Source organism: Vombatus ursinus, unplaced genomic scaffold, assembly GCF_900497805.2.
Source record: "Vombatus ursinus unplaced genomic scaffold, bare-nosed wombat genome assembly UNPS02013000.1, whole genome shotgun sequence".
Classification (NCBI taxonomy): Eukaryota; Metazoa; Chordata; class Mammalia; order Diprotodontia; family Vombatidae; genus Vombatus; species Vombatus ursinus.
Window position 1 is genome coordinate 102 of NW_020952778.1, and position 16,400 is coordinate 16,501.

The 16,400-nt window shown below is 53.2% G+C and overlaps 1 protein-coding gene across 1 annotated transcript; it reads right to left on the reverse strand.

Annotated features, from left to right (window-relative positions):
* Positions 1-539: 539 nt before the first annotated feature.
* On the reverse strand, positions 540-8,856 carry LOC114040356 (cAMP-specific 3',5'-cyclic phosphodiesterase 4A-like; the record flags this gene model as incomplete). Its single annotated transcript, XM_027858447.1, has 6 exons — positions 8,615-8,856; positions 1,746-1,937; positions 1,462-1,495; positions 1,200-1,273; positions 1,067-1,116; positions 540-652 (listed from the first exon to the last, which is right to left on the reverse strand). Coding segments are annotated over exons 1-6 (705 nt in total), but the record flags the coding sequence as incomplete, so codon positions are not given.
* Positions 8,857-16,400: the final 7,544 nt, after the last annotated feature.

Consider the following 16,400-nt stretch of genomic DNA (forward strand, 5'->3'; position numbering starts at 1 on the left):
TCTCTGTTTCTCCCTCCTTTTGAGTCTCTGCCTCTGTCTCTCCCTCCCTCTATCTCCCCTCCCTGTCTCTTGCTTCTGTCTCTCTCTCTCTCTCTCTCACACACACACACACACACACACACACACAGAGCTTGGCCACCTCCTAAGTGATGTGTTGACTTTAAGAAATGCTTTACATCTGGCAACTTTGCTCCTTACTTTCCCTGTGCACCTGTCCCCCTACCCCTGGAAACTGAAGCCCCTCTGGGTCCAGGGTTACTCTCAACTGGTATTGGGGTATCAGAGTCTCATTTTGAGGGCACACTAGGATCAGATGGGACACAGGACCCCCAATGCCAGGCCCATAGGTTGCTGTTCATTCTCAGGATCCTAGAAATCACCTCTGTCCTCGAGCTGGGGAAAAGTACATGAGACCCAGAATCCTAGTCACGTGCATGAGTCTTGGAGCCCAATACAGCCTAGCTCTGAGACCCTGGCAGTGCCAAGGAGTCCTTTGATTGATTGATTCATTCATGGGGGCCGAGTACCCACAGGCTTACCTTGTGGGAGGCCATCTCGCTCACTGACCGGTATGTCTGCATTGTCTCTAACTGTTCCAGGCACCAGTCCAACTCCTCCAGGGTCTCCCGGGCCAGCTGTTGATATGTCTCCTCTGAGGAGTGGAGGGGCATGGAATGACAAGGGGCCAAAGGGCTGGGGTAGCAAGATCAAGGCTGTTCCTAGGGGAGATGGTTGGGCCCCATCCTTGTTCAGGGTAAGAGGACAAGACCTGGCTTGGGCGCCTGAATGCTTATTGTCTAGGGGCCAACGTTCATTCTTTCATTCAACATTTAAATATTTGTTCATTGCAAGGCACTATGCTAGGAGACACAATGTTCAGAAAAGCTATAGCCCCTGCCCTCATGGAGTTCATTGTCTGATAGGGGATAATGCAGGTGCAGAAAACTACACTAGGCAAAATTTTTAAGTGCATTAGATTGGTGCAAAGTGTCATAGCAGGAGGGGTCCACCTTAGGCAGGGCCCTCACCATCCACTCCTTCCTCTTCCCATGTCAAGGGCTGTTACCTGAGAGTGTGGCCTTGCATACTGCTGGCTGATTGCCCATTGGGGACTTCCTGGGGAAAAACAGACATGGCATGAGCCCCACCCCACCAAAGAGGATCCCTGAGCACCGGAACCCCCCAGGCTGGGCACTCACTTGTTGCCAACAGCGGCTGGTACATTGGCCAGAAGGGAAAAATTGCTTCGGACACTTCTTAGACTTGCCAGCACCTGGGGTGGCATAAGAAGGGTGATCAATGAAACTCCTGGCCACTGGGCCAGGCCCTGGCATTCAGGAAGAGTCCCGAGTATGTGGAACCCCCTGATTGTCATGCTTGAATCTCTCTCTGAATAGTTTTCTTGAGTAGCTCAATCCATACCACCGCTACTCCCTTCAAGCTTTTCCTCTTCAAACTGACCTGGGCGAAGGGTGTCACAATCAAGTCTTCATGTCTGCAATAAACCATAGTTGGGAGTAGGTATCAGAAACCAAAGGTCAGAGTTTAGAGACTTGGGGAGCTAGGTCTCCCACACCCGTAAACTGTGCCAATGGGGAGGCCATCTGAGATGGGAAAGGTGGGCACTGGGACTAGGGGCTATAGTGGGTATACAGCCTTGGAAGGTTACAGACAAGAAGGTTTCATCATGCTTGGGGTGTTGGGTCTAGATGATCTTGGGGAGAGTTAGGAGGAGGTATGCTCACACTTCACTGGCAATGGAAGAGTTTCGGGACATGGCCTTGGGTGACATGTCATAGTCGCTGTCTGAGCGGTACAGGAAAGACTCACGGCGCTGGCTCTGGGGGGCGCTGGGGGGCAGCACCAGCCCCGGGCTCGCCTGCGAGTCCGAGGGGCTGCGTCCTGGGGATGGGGAAGGCCCATTCTCCACCTCAAAGCTGCAACAGGGAGAGAAGGAGAAAGGCAGAGGGAGAGGATGGGGAGAAAAACAATGAGAGACAGAGAAGCCGAGAGAGACAGACGGAGAGAAATAGAGACAGATGAAGAAAAGGACAGACCAACAGAGAAAGAGGCGGGGGCAATAATATAGATAGGAACCGGGGGAGAGACAAATGGGAGATGTCAGAGATACACTTAGAGACAAAGAGACAAGAGAAATGGGGAAGAGACAACTGGCGGGAGACACGGATAGACAGAAGGTAAGCAGGGGCTCTTTTCTAGCCAGAGCCAAAATGTTCACCTCCCACCCACCCCACTGACTGAGCTGGGCTCCCCTTGAACCTGGAGGTGGTGCAGTAGAGCCATGGGAAGTGCTAGACTTGGAGTCAGGAGGTCCTGGGTTTAATCCAACCTCAAGACACTGAATAGCTGTGTGACCCTGGGCAAGTCACTTAACCTTTGACTTCCTCGCTTTCCATGTCTGTGTAAAATGTAAATAATAATAGCACCTACCTCCTAGGGTTGTGTTGTGAGGATAAAATGAAATATTTATAAAGTATTTGCAAAGTATTACATAAGTGGTAGCTATTATTATTATTATGGAGGGGTGTGTGCATGGAAAAGCAAGCATCAGAGCAGGGAGGTTGTAGCTTCAGGGTCTCAGAGATTAAATCAATCAGTGGGAAGGTTTGGAAGGAGGAAAGAATGGGAAGAGTCTGGAGATGAGGGTTTGAGCCCTAGTCCTAGCACCAGTCTTTGCACACAGTTGATATTTAATAAATCTCTTCGAATTGAATTGGCTTGGTCCCAGACTTTGCCATTCTTATCATGGGACCTCACCAAGTCACTTCCTTGATGTGGACTTTCATTTCTATACCTGAATAATCAGGGAATTGAATGAGATGCTCACTGACGTCCTTGAATCTCTACGGTTCTCTGTTTCTAAGTCTCTCTTGACTCCCAGAGCCTAGGGATGCGACAAAGGATGTGACCAGGGAACTAGCCCCTCCTTCCAAGTCACTGAGGAACAATTGGTACTATTTCTCTAGGCTCCATCCTGGCTTTTGCTAGAGGAAAAGTGCAGGGAATGAGTGTGAAATTTATAAAGACTAGGGATATAGTCAGATTTTCTCTCTGTCTCTCTGTCTCTCTTTCTCTGTCTGTCTGCCTCTCTCTCTCTCACACACACACACATATACACACACTACAGACATAGAGATACACAGAGGGAAACTGACAAAGACTGGACAGAAACTGACAGACCAAGAAACCACAGGAAACGACAAGCAAAAAGTTTGAGGGACAGTTTCTAACTGTATGAGAGGCAGAAACGAAGAGAGACTCAAAAAGAGTCTGAGAGAGAAGTACTAGACAAAGGAAGAGACAGACAGACATTCAGACAGACAGACAGACTATTCCTGGAGAAGGGGGGAGGACTGGCCCCTGACTGACTGAGAAAAGGAATCGAAAGCTCAGTCCTGGCCTTGGCACCTGGCCCAGCTCAGTCCTGGCATGGCGCCTGCCCCACCCTCCCCTGGGGGCCCATGTCTGTGCACTCCAGAGCCCTGGGGCTAGGTACAGGTGTAGGGGGGGGAAGGTCTCATGAGCCCCCTGTTTATGCTTCCAGGAGCTCAGCCTCCTCTTAACCCTGTCCTTGCCACACAACCAGGAGCCAGCCCAGCCTGGTGAGGGAGAGGAAGGTAAATTGTGATCAGGTTGGGTTTGAGAGGGAAAGGTCTGATCCCAGGAGAAGAAGGATTGGTAACTTCCTTGACAGGGGATGGAGATTTAGAATCTGTGGACCTTGCCCTGTGGCAGGAACAGGGGAAGACTCCAAGGTGGGAAGATGGAGATGTTCTATGCCACCATCACCCAATCTCCCCCTTCACAATCTGAGATTCCAAAGTCTCTCTGCAGGTTTCCCCTAAATCCAGCAAATTTATTCTACGATGTAGCCCCCAGTGGAGAGATCAAAACAAATAGAGGCTGTTCTTGGGAGTCTTTATTCAGGCCTTTCTGTCCATCTGCTCTGATAGTCCTCTCCATTCAGCCTACCTAGCTCTCCAGTAATGTTATCCCAATAAAGAGCTAAGGAAGGTAAAGAAGCCATTTCATTCATTCCAAATGTAGATTTGGGGCAGTATCTGTATTTTGGTCCAAAGGCTCTGCTACTCAATCTTTACTCTTTCTCACATGCTCTTTTCTGGCAATGACACCGCTCACTCCTCCCAGGATTTCCACTACTACCTTCCTGAAGTTGACTCCTAAATCTTCAGCTCCAGTCCTGACCAGTGTTCTAAGCTCTCACCCTGCCTCTCTGACTCATGTAGCTGTTCCCCTAGGTATTAGATTTAGTGTGTCCAAAACCAAGTTCATTTTCTTTGCCCCCAAAGCTGCTTCTCCTGTTGACTTCACTATTTCTGTCTGTGGCACCACCACTGACCATCAAGTCTTATCTTTGTCTTTTTCCTCTCCCATATCACTTGACAAAACTTTCAATTCCACCTCATCTCTCTCTCTCTCTCTGTCTCACACACACACACACCCCTTTCTATTTCCAATGCCACTGCCCTAGCATGAGCTAACTCTCACTGGCCTGAATTATTACACTAAACTAGTAGGTCTTCCTGATTACACTAGCTCCCCTTCCTAATCCATCTCTCATGCTGCTGTCAGACTCTTCTTTGTTTCTCAAGTAAAACTCAAATTCATCTTGCTAGCTTTCAAGGCCTTTCACAATCTGGCCTAAACCTACTTGTATCTCCTATGCTGTGCATTTTGCTTCATGTCCTGTATTCTACTACCTCCATACCTTTGTTCAGGCTGTCCTAGACTGTTCTCCCCTTTTTTCATACTGAACATGTATGCATTCATGTACTTATATTAGCCCAACTTAAATGCCACCTCCAAAATGGCTTCCCTGATCTCCCCCTTCTCACTTGTAACTCACATAGCACCTAATCTGCTCCTAGAGGCAGTAGATGGTGGTACAGTAGATAGAGCCTTGGGAATGGAGTAAGGAAGATCTGAGTTAAAATTTGGTCTCAGACAATTAATAGCTGAGTGACACTGGACAAGTTCATTAACCTCTGTTTTCTCAAATGTAAAATAAGAATAATAATAGTACCTACTTCGCAGGATTGTTGTGGGGATCAAATGAAATAATATTTGTAAGAGCATGTCCTTAACACAGTGCCTGGCACATCGCAGGTGCTATATAAATGCCTAGTCTCTCTAATTCATTTTACGTTTGTACATTTGTAACTGGAGTATTGTATATTCCAGTTACCCTCGTTTGTGCTTTATCTCTCCACTGAACTTTAAGCTGAATGAATGTGGGGGAGTGTATTTTATCTAAATTTTGTATTTTCCCCTAGAACTAAGCACAGGGCACAGGTGATAACTATCTGATCAACTGAATTGAATTTGACCAGCAAACACCCCCTCTCCCTTTTTCCTCCCCCTACCTTAAGCACAGATAACTGAGTTACTTGTAGTTTCTGACATCTCCCCTCTATCCTCCCAAATTTCCTGAATTCCTGGTTCCTTCAGCCTCTGACATACAGGTTCCATTTGACCTTCTCTCTTCACCCACCCCAGTAGGTCAAATTTTGCTGGGGTGGGGGTAGGAATGCATGAATACTTGGTACACTGCTTCAGCTGTCCAAACTGGCCCCTTTTTCCCTTTCCCCATCCACTACAATGGCCCCTCCCCCCCCCCAGGCTCCTGAGTCTGACTTGACCCCAAGGAAGTTCCCAGTGTAGTGACTACAAAACAAGTATATGGGGGTGGGGGGCAGAATTTCAATGGCTGAATCTATGTTTGTGTCCCCAAGACTTTTGTGTGGCTTGTATATGGCTGCTATGTCTTCAAGACAGCAGTCTGAGTGTGTAGCTGTCTGTTCTGAGTATGTATGACTTTCTGTCACCGCTCTAAGTTTGTATTCAATGTGTCTGTGTATGACAAAGTCTGTTTTTGAGACTACTGTTTTGTCTCTGTCCTCATGTGTATCTAAGACTGCTATGTGACTGCAATGTGTTGAAACTGCTGGGCCTCTGTGTCCTATGAGACTACTGCTGCCTGTCAGCTGAGTAGTTCTTAAGGCGACTGGATTGTTGTTCCTGGGTTGGGGAAAACTTAAGGCTAGCATGGTAGATCTAGACAGACCCAGACCTAAAACCTGCAGAGTCAGCTCCCCTCCAGTGTGGTTCCACTGGAAGCCTAGTACAGGAGCTCCTTCCATTGGGAAGGTGACCAGGGCAAAAGGATTAAAGACTTAAAATTGCATACAACCTGAGAGGTCACTCTAGTCCAAACCCTCACTTTGCAGATAAGGAAACTGAGGCCCTGGGAAGTTCAATGACTTGCTCAAGGTCACATCTGGTAAAGGCCAAAGGTGGGATTTGATCTGACATCCTCTGATTCTGGTGATTCCACTATTCTTTTTACAAGGAGCAGTCTTCTGAATCCAGGTGCCCTTCCTCTAAGTCCCTTGGCCCCTGCTCCCCACCTCCCCAACCCTTGAGTTTCTCAGTCCCTGCCTTACTTCTCTGAGTCCACTTACCTCCTCTGTTGCCTCAGCTCTTGTCTCCCCCACTAAGCCCCTCTCAGGCCCCTCAGACCCCTCCAAGTCCCCATTGGCCCCTACAAAGCAGACCCTCTCTCCTCCTCCATTCCCTCAGGCCTCCCTCTCTTGGACTCTAAATATACTCAGAGAATCTTCCCCTCTCTGGTTTCTCCAATACCTCGGCCCCAACAAGCTAGGATTTCAGGGCCAGGGCTGTAGCTTGGGCACTGTAAGAAGTGGGGTGGGGGGAGAGTTTGAGAAGCCTAGGACATGGGGTAACAAAGCCTGGGCTTGGTAGTTCTCTGCTGGCTGAAAAAGGGCTCAGGCCTTCCCTCCCCCAAGCAGAGCAGGCAAAGTCTGGGCCTGGCAGGGCCCAGGTCTAGGTCCAGGCCACGAGGCTGGACACCCACCTGACGGACTTGGTGAGTCGGTGCCGGCGAATGTCCTCGTCGCTGAAGGAGAAGTGTGTAGCAGGCTCAGAGCCGGCACCCAGGAAAGTCAGGGGCCCAGCTGGGGGCAGCGCCAGGGCCAGGGCAGGGAGCCGAGGCTGGGGTCGGGGCTGGGCCGGGGGCGCCCCCGCCTCCCCCGGGGAGCCGGGTGGGCAGGAGCCAGAGAACATGGGAGCGGCGCATGGAGAAGCTGGGTGCTAAAGGGGGAGCAGGCTGGGGCTGGGCTTGGCGCCGGGACTCCGGCGCGGGTCCGGCTCCTCTCAGCCCCAAAACAGAAGATGTCAGTGGAACCGCAAGTCTGTGATCGAGAGCGGCCCTGAGGGCGGAGGGGACGCGCCAGAGTCTGGGACATGTGGCCCCGCCTTTGGCAGGAGGGGCCAGGAGAACAGCCCAGGGTCACCCCCAAGGGACGGGACGAGACCCAGGAGTCCTGGAACCTGGAGCATAGCGTAGCGCTCCAAGGGAGCTGGAGCCGGTAGGAGCCTCAGCAAGCTTCACTCAGAAGCGCAAACTTTCCTCTGAGTGACCGCACTCCGCTCCCTAAGGACCCACCCAGAGAGGATTTAGGGGCGGGGAAGGGGGTTGCTCCTGCTGGGGGAGTTTGCTTCTGTAGGGTGTCCCTCGGGTGAGAAGTGACTTGGACTTTCTCCCTGGAGCTCCGATGCCCTGCTCCCCTTCCTGTCATAACTCCCCATAGAGACCCTCAGCTCCCCCAACCCTTGGCCCCAGAGGGGCCATCACCGCAGGTTATTATAGCCCTTCCCCCAAGCGGCGGCCAGAGTCTCCGCCCCCCCCGCCCCCCCCAACCTCCCGGTGACGCCCGAGCTCCGCTGTGCCTAAGGGCAATGAATGCCGAGGGATTTGGGCTGGGTCCCCACCTCATCGCTTCTTGCTACTCTGCAGGTCCTCTCCCCGTTGGGGGAAGGAAGAATCTCAGGCCAACTGCAGAGCTAGGGGATGTCTCCACTTGGACGTAGTCCCCTCCCGTAAACTATAGCAAGAAATTCAACTCGAAGACTACACAGGGAGACAAATACCCAGATTTAGACTACGGAAAGACAAGGACCCAGAGACAGAAGGCCTCCGTACGCGCCCCATGAGGCTTTCGATTCTCCCGGAGTTTCGGTCCCTTGTTTAGGGGAGGGAAGGGAAATGTCTTGGCCCAGCTCAGTCTCCAAAGACCCCACCCGCGGGTCGGATTTGTCCCTGCACCCGTAGTTCCGCTGCCCTAATTCGGGCTAGCGGTGCCTAATACCGGGGCAGGTGCACTAAGAGGGAGGGGCTACAAGAGCGCCCAGAGTTCCGAGGTATGGGGAGGACAATCAAAGCGTCTGGATTTCCAGCTCCGGGTGACCTCCAGTCGCGGAGGGATGAAAAGTAGGATGAACGAAACATTTTCAGCACAGTTAAGGTCAGACCTCAGCTATTTTGGCCTCACTGTAGGGCCAGGGCTGGTCTCGCCCTTCCCACCCGAGGGTGCCTCTCTTCCTTCCCAACTCTCTCTCGGGCAGCAGAAAGAGGGCGGGCAATAGTTTCCCGCCGCTTCCGAGAAGAACTTTCCCCAGGCAGGTACCCCACCCGAGGCCAGACTGGGCTGTGGGCCGCTGTCGGGTCGGGCTAGGGCTCGGTTGGGGGGACGCGCGGGCCGGTCGCACTTACCGCACCCGGGCCTGGCGGTGAGAGTCCCGGAGCCTGCGACTGGGCAGCAGCCGCTTTCGGAAGGTCGGGGAATTAGTGAAGAAAAAGACAGGCGAGTGGGGCGGCGTGGGCCGAAGGCGCGGGGGCCCGCCCGGGGATGACTCCGGCAGGAAAGCTTCGTCCTCTGTCTCGGACTCCCGCCTGAGTACCGGGCCTGACAGCAGCAGCTTCGGGATCCGGCCCAGGTTGGGCCCCCGGGCCATGGCCGGGCGAGGGTCCTGGGCCCGGTGTCCTCGGAACAGCCACGTGGGGCCCAGGAGAGACGGCTGGAGGCCTGGCTGTGGGCCCAGGCCACCTCCCTGCCTCCGCTGGGGCCTCCCCTCTAGAGCCGGCGGCTTGCGGAACGGGGGGCGGGGGGAGTGGGGAGGACAAGGAGGGGAGGTCTGATCCCGCAGCCCCGCCTAGCCCTGGCTGGGGCCCTCCAACTGTGCTGTTCCGCCCCATCCCCTGCCCAGTGCCCTGCACCTAGCCCCGGGCTCCAGCCCTTCCGGCTTTTCTGGAGGGGCAGACTAGGGGGGTCGAGGAAAAGAGCTGCTCAAAGCAGGAAGCCCCCAGAAGCGCCAGTTCTCAGTCTAAAGTACTGTCCCGGGGCTACCAACCCTAGACACGGCCTCGGGACTCCCAAAACCTCTGTACTCCGTCAGGGTTCTATGTGCTCCTTGAATCCATTCTGGCAGCTTAAGGGACAGCCTTCACCCAGCCAGCCTCCTTCCTCCTCCGACCGTGTATTTGGAAAAGCGGAAGGCCAGTCTGCTAGGACTGGAATGGAAGAAGGGGGCCCAACGGGGCCTCAGCCCCCGAACAGAGAGAAAGGACCCCGCCGACATATTCTCATTACAGGGGCGCCTGATACAAGCCGGACTTGGCGAAGCTGCAGTTGCGGTGAGGCGCTGTCAGGGTGGGCTCAGCGATGGCCTCGGATTCAGAAGCGTTACTTTAGGCCCTGAGCTCGACCAGAGTAGCTCCCCGAGAACGGTTCGGTGTGTGTGCCCCTGACTCCCCCTTCAGGCCAGGGGCTTCAAACTCCACCTAACTGCTCAGACCAGGGTCTTCCCAGCTGCATTTGAGTGCAGCCTGTACTACAATACGTGTAGATTTTGCGGGTTTTATTCGTTCATCAGCGCAGATCCCGACCTCTCTATAATTTAATCTTCAAGTCAATAAGTACGATCCGTTAATTGCAACTATCCTGGAGATTTGTTTCCCCGAATTTACCTAGGCTGTCTCAGAGGATGGACAAGCAGTCTTTCACCCAGGCCTTCCCTACTCAAATCCTTTCCAGTTTGGTAGAACCTGTCCGGGTTTGACCTTGGCTGGCACAGTCTTAGAAACCTCAGAATCACCTCCCCACAGGCAGGAGGCATCAAGGAGATCTTTAGTGCAGTTAGGGTCTATGGTTTGATCCCCACAAAGGTCAGTTAGCTCTCCTCCATTCTTGAGTACTAGACTGAGCCTTTAATCCAGTTTAAGTCTAATTCTAACTACACTCTCAGACCAGCCACAGAATGACCTATGTAAGTCACACTGACCCAACCACACATTGACCTCTGGCTTCAAACTCAGGCTAATGATAATAGCTAGTATTTACATAGAACTTGAGGGTTTGCAAAGTACTTTACATATGTTATTTCAGTTGATCCTCACAACAGCCCTGTGAAGAGGGGAAATTATCTCCATTTTACAGAGGAGGAAACTGAGGGTAAGATATTTAAGTGACTTGTCCAGGAAGACACATCTAGTAAGTATCTAAGGGTGTCTTAGAACTCCAATCTTGCTGACCCTAAGCCCAATGCAAAATTCATAAAACTACACTTCTCCCTTACTGATCCTGTAACTCATAGTTTCCCCCCGCCACCCTATGTATAACCCAGATTCAGACCCAAAGTCCCAGGATTTGTACCCCACCTCCATTCAGGTCTGTCTTTACCACAGGGTACCTATGTCTTCTCACTATCAATTTTCATCTCAGTGTTGGACATCCCTTTTGTTCTGTCATTTCAGTTTCATCCCACTCTTCATGGCCCATTTTGGGTTTTCTTGCCAAACACCTATAGTGGTTTGCCATTTCTCCAACTCATTTTTACAGATGAAGAACTGAGGCAAACAGGGTTAAGTGACTTGCTCAGGATCACACAATTAGTGTCTGAGGCCAGATTTGAACTCAGGAGGATGCATCTTCCTGATTCCCAGCCTAGTGCTGTATTCATTGCACCACCTAGCAGCTCTGGGCTCCCCTGGGGATACCTATAACCCTTCCTAGGGATGTTTGCATTGTGAGACACCTCTTGTTAGGCTAAACCCCAGAGAGTGAAGAATCTGTTTAACATCATGACACCTCCGATAGTCTCAGCTCTCCAATCTGCAGTGAGGTCCATGAAGTTCTCCCATAGAGGTTGAGGAGAAAAAATATTATTTCAAGGTTTGTCAAGCTTGAGAGAGGCCTATCCTTACCCCATCTCACAGGTCAGGAAATTGAGGTTCAGAGGGGGCAAAGGGACTTATTGATCTATCTTCACACAGCTAGTCAAGTGAAGACTCAGGCCAGATGTGAAACCTAATTCTTTCCTGCCTGAGATCTTCCCACACACATATTTTGACTGAATCTTGAATGGTAGATTTTCAGGCTCAGGGACAAAAGAGTAGGAGGAGAGACTTGGGGTACCCATCTTTCCATGGCCCAGAGCCTGGGAATTGGCTGGCACAGGAAGCTGTTTGGGGACCTGCTAAGATTAAACATCTCCAATGTGGATGGCTATTTATAACCCAAGATGGGGGGCACCTTCCCCCACAGACTGCCTCTCTCCTGTCAGGGCTGGAGAGGAAAGGAGGCTGTCGTTTTAAGTAGGGGCAGAAGGATTTCCAGTGAAATAACTGGGGACCTAGGATAGAATCTAACCTTGTCCGTTAGAATCTCAGTGATTCTGGGCAAGGTATTTATTATCCCTCTAGGTCTCCGTGCTTTCCTTTGTTAAAAAAAAATAATAATACTTCGGGCTACATAAGCCCAAGCTCCTTCAAGTTCTGAAATTCTACGATTTTCAGAATTTCAGCCATTCAGCTCCCTTCCTCCACCAGCTACTCCACTGATTCCCACAAATCCCTAGCCCTCCCCAACTAAGGCTTGCACATCTCAAACTCAAGCCAAGTGGATCACACAGTCTAATGGGGGGGGCACACCTTCCTGACAGAGTGGGGCTCCAGGATCCCTTGCTCCTGATTCCAAAATCACTGGTTACTGACTCCAACCATAAAGCATTCCTTCTCAAGGCCGAAGTTTCTAAGGCTGCGAGAGGGCTGGGTGGGGGGTCTGCGGGGCTTTCCCGGGGATGAAGGGAAAGAGTGGGGAGCAAGGAGACTCGCTGAATCGAGCAGACTGAAAGCCTTTGTCCTCTTGTCAGTGGCCACGAGGGGACGCCAAAAATCTAGGGACGGCGGGGCCAAATACGGGATAGAAAAGTAGGGTTCTCTGGAGAGAGTTCAGAGGAGAGAGAGGAAAGACACTTGCAGGGGTTGGGGAAGATGAGCAGCAGAAACAATGACACAGTGAGGCAGAGGCAGGACTCAAAAGTCTCAAGCTTGATGCGACCCAAGGCACCTGCAAAGTCTACAAAGTCTAGTATCCCAAAGCGCTTCCCTTCCTTCTCCAGAGGCTGCCCCTCCCTTTCCCCACAGACTTGCACCAGTGAGGAGGTGGTAGAGACTTTGTCTACCTGTCTACCTGCGCCTCTTGCTCCGAGGCGCCCAGGCCCTGCTTTAGGAATCTTCCTGTTCCTTGGGGTTACATCTGTCTCTGAACCTTGTGCTAAGGCTGGGCTCCCCAAATCGCCATCTGTGTCTTTCTCGCTCGCTCTCTTTGTATTTTTGTCTTTCCCGTCTTCAGGTTCCGAGCAGGGGTCACGTTCCCCAACCTTCCCTGTGCAGTTCTCTCGGGCTCCATCTGCCTCCTGACTGGAATGTCAGCCAGTGACTCAGCCCCGCTAGGGGGCGGGCGGGGGTGGGGACTCGGTATCACAGTCTCACATCCCTGTTAGTGTGCCAGTGTGTATGGGGACTGGGGGTTCGCTGGGGCGGGGGGGCTCTTTGTCTTTTGACGGGGGTAAGTCCCTTCATCTCCCTAACGCGATATCAGTAAGAGGACTTTGGCTCACCGTCACCCCTAGAGAACACTGGTCCCCTGCTCCCGCCCTCACAAAAAACAATCAGGGTAAGCTTAAGTTTAGTGGAAAGTAGATTGATTCCCCTTCTTCCAGACAGCCCCCTGAAACCAGCACCTATTTGCCTGCCACCAGCTGTGAGCACAAAAGTCCTGGAACAAGAGGGAGGAGATAAAGACATATTTGGGCAAGGTGAGGCAGACAGAAATACAGAAATGTACAGATACAGAAGAAACAGAAATAGAGGGAAATCGAGATAGATATAGAGATGGACAGAGGTAGGCAGAGAAACAGAAGACAGTCAGATAGAGAAACTCCAATTGCCACACTCCCTGGTCCGGAAAGAGATGTCCCTGTTTTTCTCATCTCCACTTTCAGCCCGCTGACCGGACAGAATTCTCTCCATTCCCCCCACCCCCTTGCAGTGTTTTACCTGCCTCAGCTATAGGGAACTCTACATTGAAGCCCCGGGTGTAGGCTAAGCACCCCCAATGTCTACAGGATCCGTCAGATCCAGCCGCCCACCCACTCCCCCCCCCCCCCCCCCCGAAGTAGGGAAAGAGGCTCAGCGCCTCCTGGTTGAAACAGTCTCTACAGGAACTCCGAGTTCATTGCATCTACAATAACACAGCGGGAATGAAATTCCCGAACCCCTGCAGGGGAGGTGGCTCTGCTATAGCAGCCCTCAGGAAGAGCCTGGATCCCTCTCAGCACTGCCCTCCGTTCTGCCCTCCTCTGTCCAGTCCCGAGTTTCCCCACCACCACCACCACCACACGCTCTGCAGGAAGCCTGAGCAAAAACTGAGACACAAAGCTCTGCCCACGAACCGGTCCAGAGGCAGGACCCAGGGACCCAAGCACCCAGCCCTAAGGAGCATCCATACTGGGCACAAACGCCTTAGGAAAGGTGCCTCAATTTCTATTTCTATCCATTAAGTTCCTTCCATATCTCCTCGCTGGCTTCTTTTCCTGCTGCTACTGCTGACTGCCCAGACGTCCAGACGCGGCTGCTTCTCCAGTCTGGCCAGTTACAGTATATCTATCGTTCACGGCTGCTTCTCCTTTCAACCAGCATACAGACACCCTTCGAGCAGCACATCCCGAGTCCCTGAAACTTACCGACCCTCCCCCTAAGCCCCAGAATCCAAACCTCAAACCCTATTCTAAAGCCCCCTGAAACTACAGAGTAACGTCCACAGACTACGACACAGGACCCTGAAATCGTACTATCACGGCGCCCCAGTACCCCAATATAGCCTCTGGAGGGCTCAGCAATGACCCCAGAGCCCAATCTAGCGCCCTCTAGGGCCCCTAAACAGAGACTACAGATACTAACATAGTTCGATGAGATTTCTGAGCTGTGTACCAAATCCCAATACAACATCTTTGGTACCCCATCGCCATGATCTGGAACCCCAAGTTAGAGCTAGCACAGATCACAGTGAAGTGGTCCTAATTTCAATTAAACGGTTTTATTTTTTTTTTGAGACCCCAATAGATCGCTGAAACCCTGGAACAGCTTCCTTGATGCCAGGCATCTAGCACCCCCTAGCGATCTGCCCAAATTCCCCCTTCACCAGCAAAGCGGCGCCCTGCTCCAGCCTCCGCTCTTACCGTTTGCCGCTGCTGCCACTAGCCGAGGTCCCATGGAAAGAAGAGGGCCAGGACATGCGGGACTTGCGCAGGCCAGGCCGGTCACTCGTGTCCACAGCATCAGCACGCTCTATGGGCCGGTGCGGGGCCCGCTCCCGCTCAGAGTCCCCGCGCTCCGGCTCCCCTCGTGCCCCCGGCGCTCCGCGCTCGCGGTCTGTGTTGTCAGAGTAGCCACGCTGCTGGATCCGGATCGGGGTCCGTGGCTGGCGCCACAGGTGCTGGGGTGGCCTTAGCGTGGCCTGGCCATCCCGAGCCCCCGGCAGCGACAGGGACAGGCTCTTCTTAGAGCAGGATGGCGGCTCCATTCCGCGTATCCAGCCCTCCCCGGTTCCCTCTCGGACCCCGGCTTTCAGTGGTGCGCAGCCCCCTGCTCCCAGGCCAGAGTCCTTGCGCTCTGCCTTGCCCGAGCCATCCCGCCCCTGAACCAACAAGGGCGGGCAGGTGCCAGCTCAGGGGCTCCGGACACAGAGTCCAGGGGTAGCGGGAAGAGCGGAGTAGGGGGACAGAGACACGGGTCACTGCGGGGGCCAGCAGCAGGGAGGGCTGCTGGGCGCTGAAAGGTTTTGGGCTTGGATGAGATTCTCTGGGGCTCCAGGGCTTTCTTGAGAAAACCCTGAACCAAGAAGCTTGGCTCCCGCAGGGGCTAGCCGGGAAAGGCACTCTTCGCCTTCTTCCCTCCTCCCTGGGGCTCAGGGGTCCCAAAGGGCGCCCCGCGCCCCACAGTCCAAATCAGCCCAGCTGCTGCCGCGGCGCCGCCGCCTTACTGAGTCCGCGGCTCCGCGCTCTGCTCCGCGCCCGCCCCGCGCTCCCGCCCCGCCCCCGCTGCCGCCATAGCTGCCACCGCCGGCTGTCAGCACCGCCCCCAGCCCCCAAGCTTTAACTTGGGGGTGGGAGGAGGTTAGCCCTCTGGGGGTTAGACGGAGATGGATCTTTCCCTTCACCTCATAGGTCTCAATTGGACGCACGCGATTCTCCCTACCCAGCCTAACACCACCCCACCCGCTTGAGTGGGAGGGGGCTCAGCGCCCTCCCTTTCTGCAACACCGCCCAGGCAAGTGCGGGCACTAAGGAGTTAACTTGGTAAACCGATGCGGGAAAAGCTCAACTTCCGTCTATCAGTCCTCTGTCTGTCAGTCAAAGGGGGCGGAGTCAACGGCCGAAGGTCTTAACGGGACCGTGTGTGTCCATCTGTGAGTATGTGACTGTCTTTGAATGTATGTCCGCGTGTGTTGATGGGAATGTGATTGTTGAGTGTGTCCGCGTGTGTACCTGTGCATGTGTGTGCACCTTGTATGTTTTTGTTGGTGTGTGTGACTGTAAGTAGTATATGTGTGTGTCTGTGTGACTGGATGTGTGTGTATGAGCCCATGCGTGGGTCTGGGTGTGTGTCTGGGCGTGCATGTTGTCTAGAGTGGGAAGAGGAAGAAGCCTACTGGAGGAAATACTTCAGCTCGTTGAACACTAATTTATCGGTCCCTGCCGGGACTCCCTAACTTGAAGAGGGGAAACTGAGGCACTATATCTGATGCTCCGAAAAAAAGAAAAAAAGAAAAAATCCTCCCCTACGGGGCTGTCGGGCTCCGGGGATCATTTCTTCTCTGCTAGGGTGGGTAAACTGGACTCTATTGGTCTACTGGGGAGAGGAGAAGGAGCCTTCAGGCTCCGGAGAAAAGCACGACCTTTCCAGAGAAGTAAATGGGGATCGCACCCCAACCACCACCGCTCCGAGGCCACCGAATGTCCCCACCCCCACCCTACCCCCTGCAGCGCCTAATTCTGGAGAGGCCGTGACTCACTCACTCCCCGCCGCCCCCTGCGCCCTGAGGAGCCGAGCCAAGTCAAGCGGAGCCGAGTAGGGTTGCAGCCATGGTCCTTAAGTCCTCAGTCCCCCAGCTCCAGGACCCCCTACCAGCCCTACCGCGGGTTGCGGACCTACATTA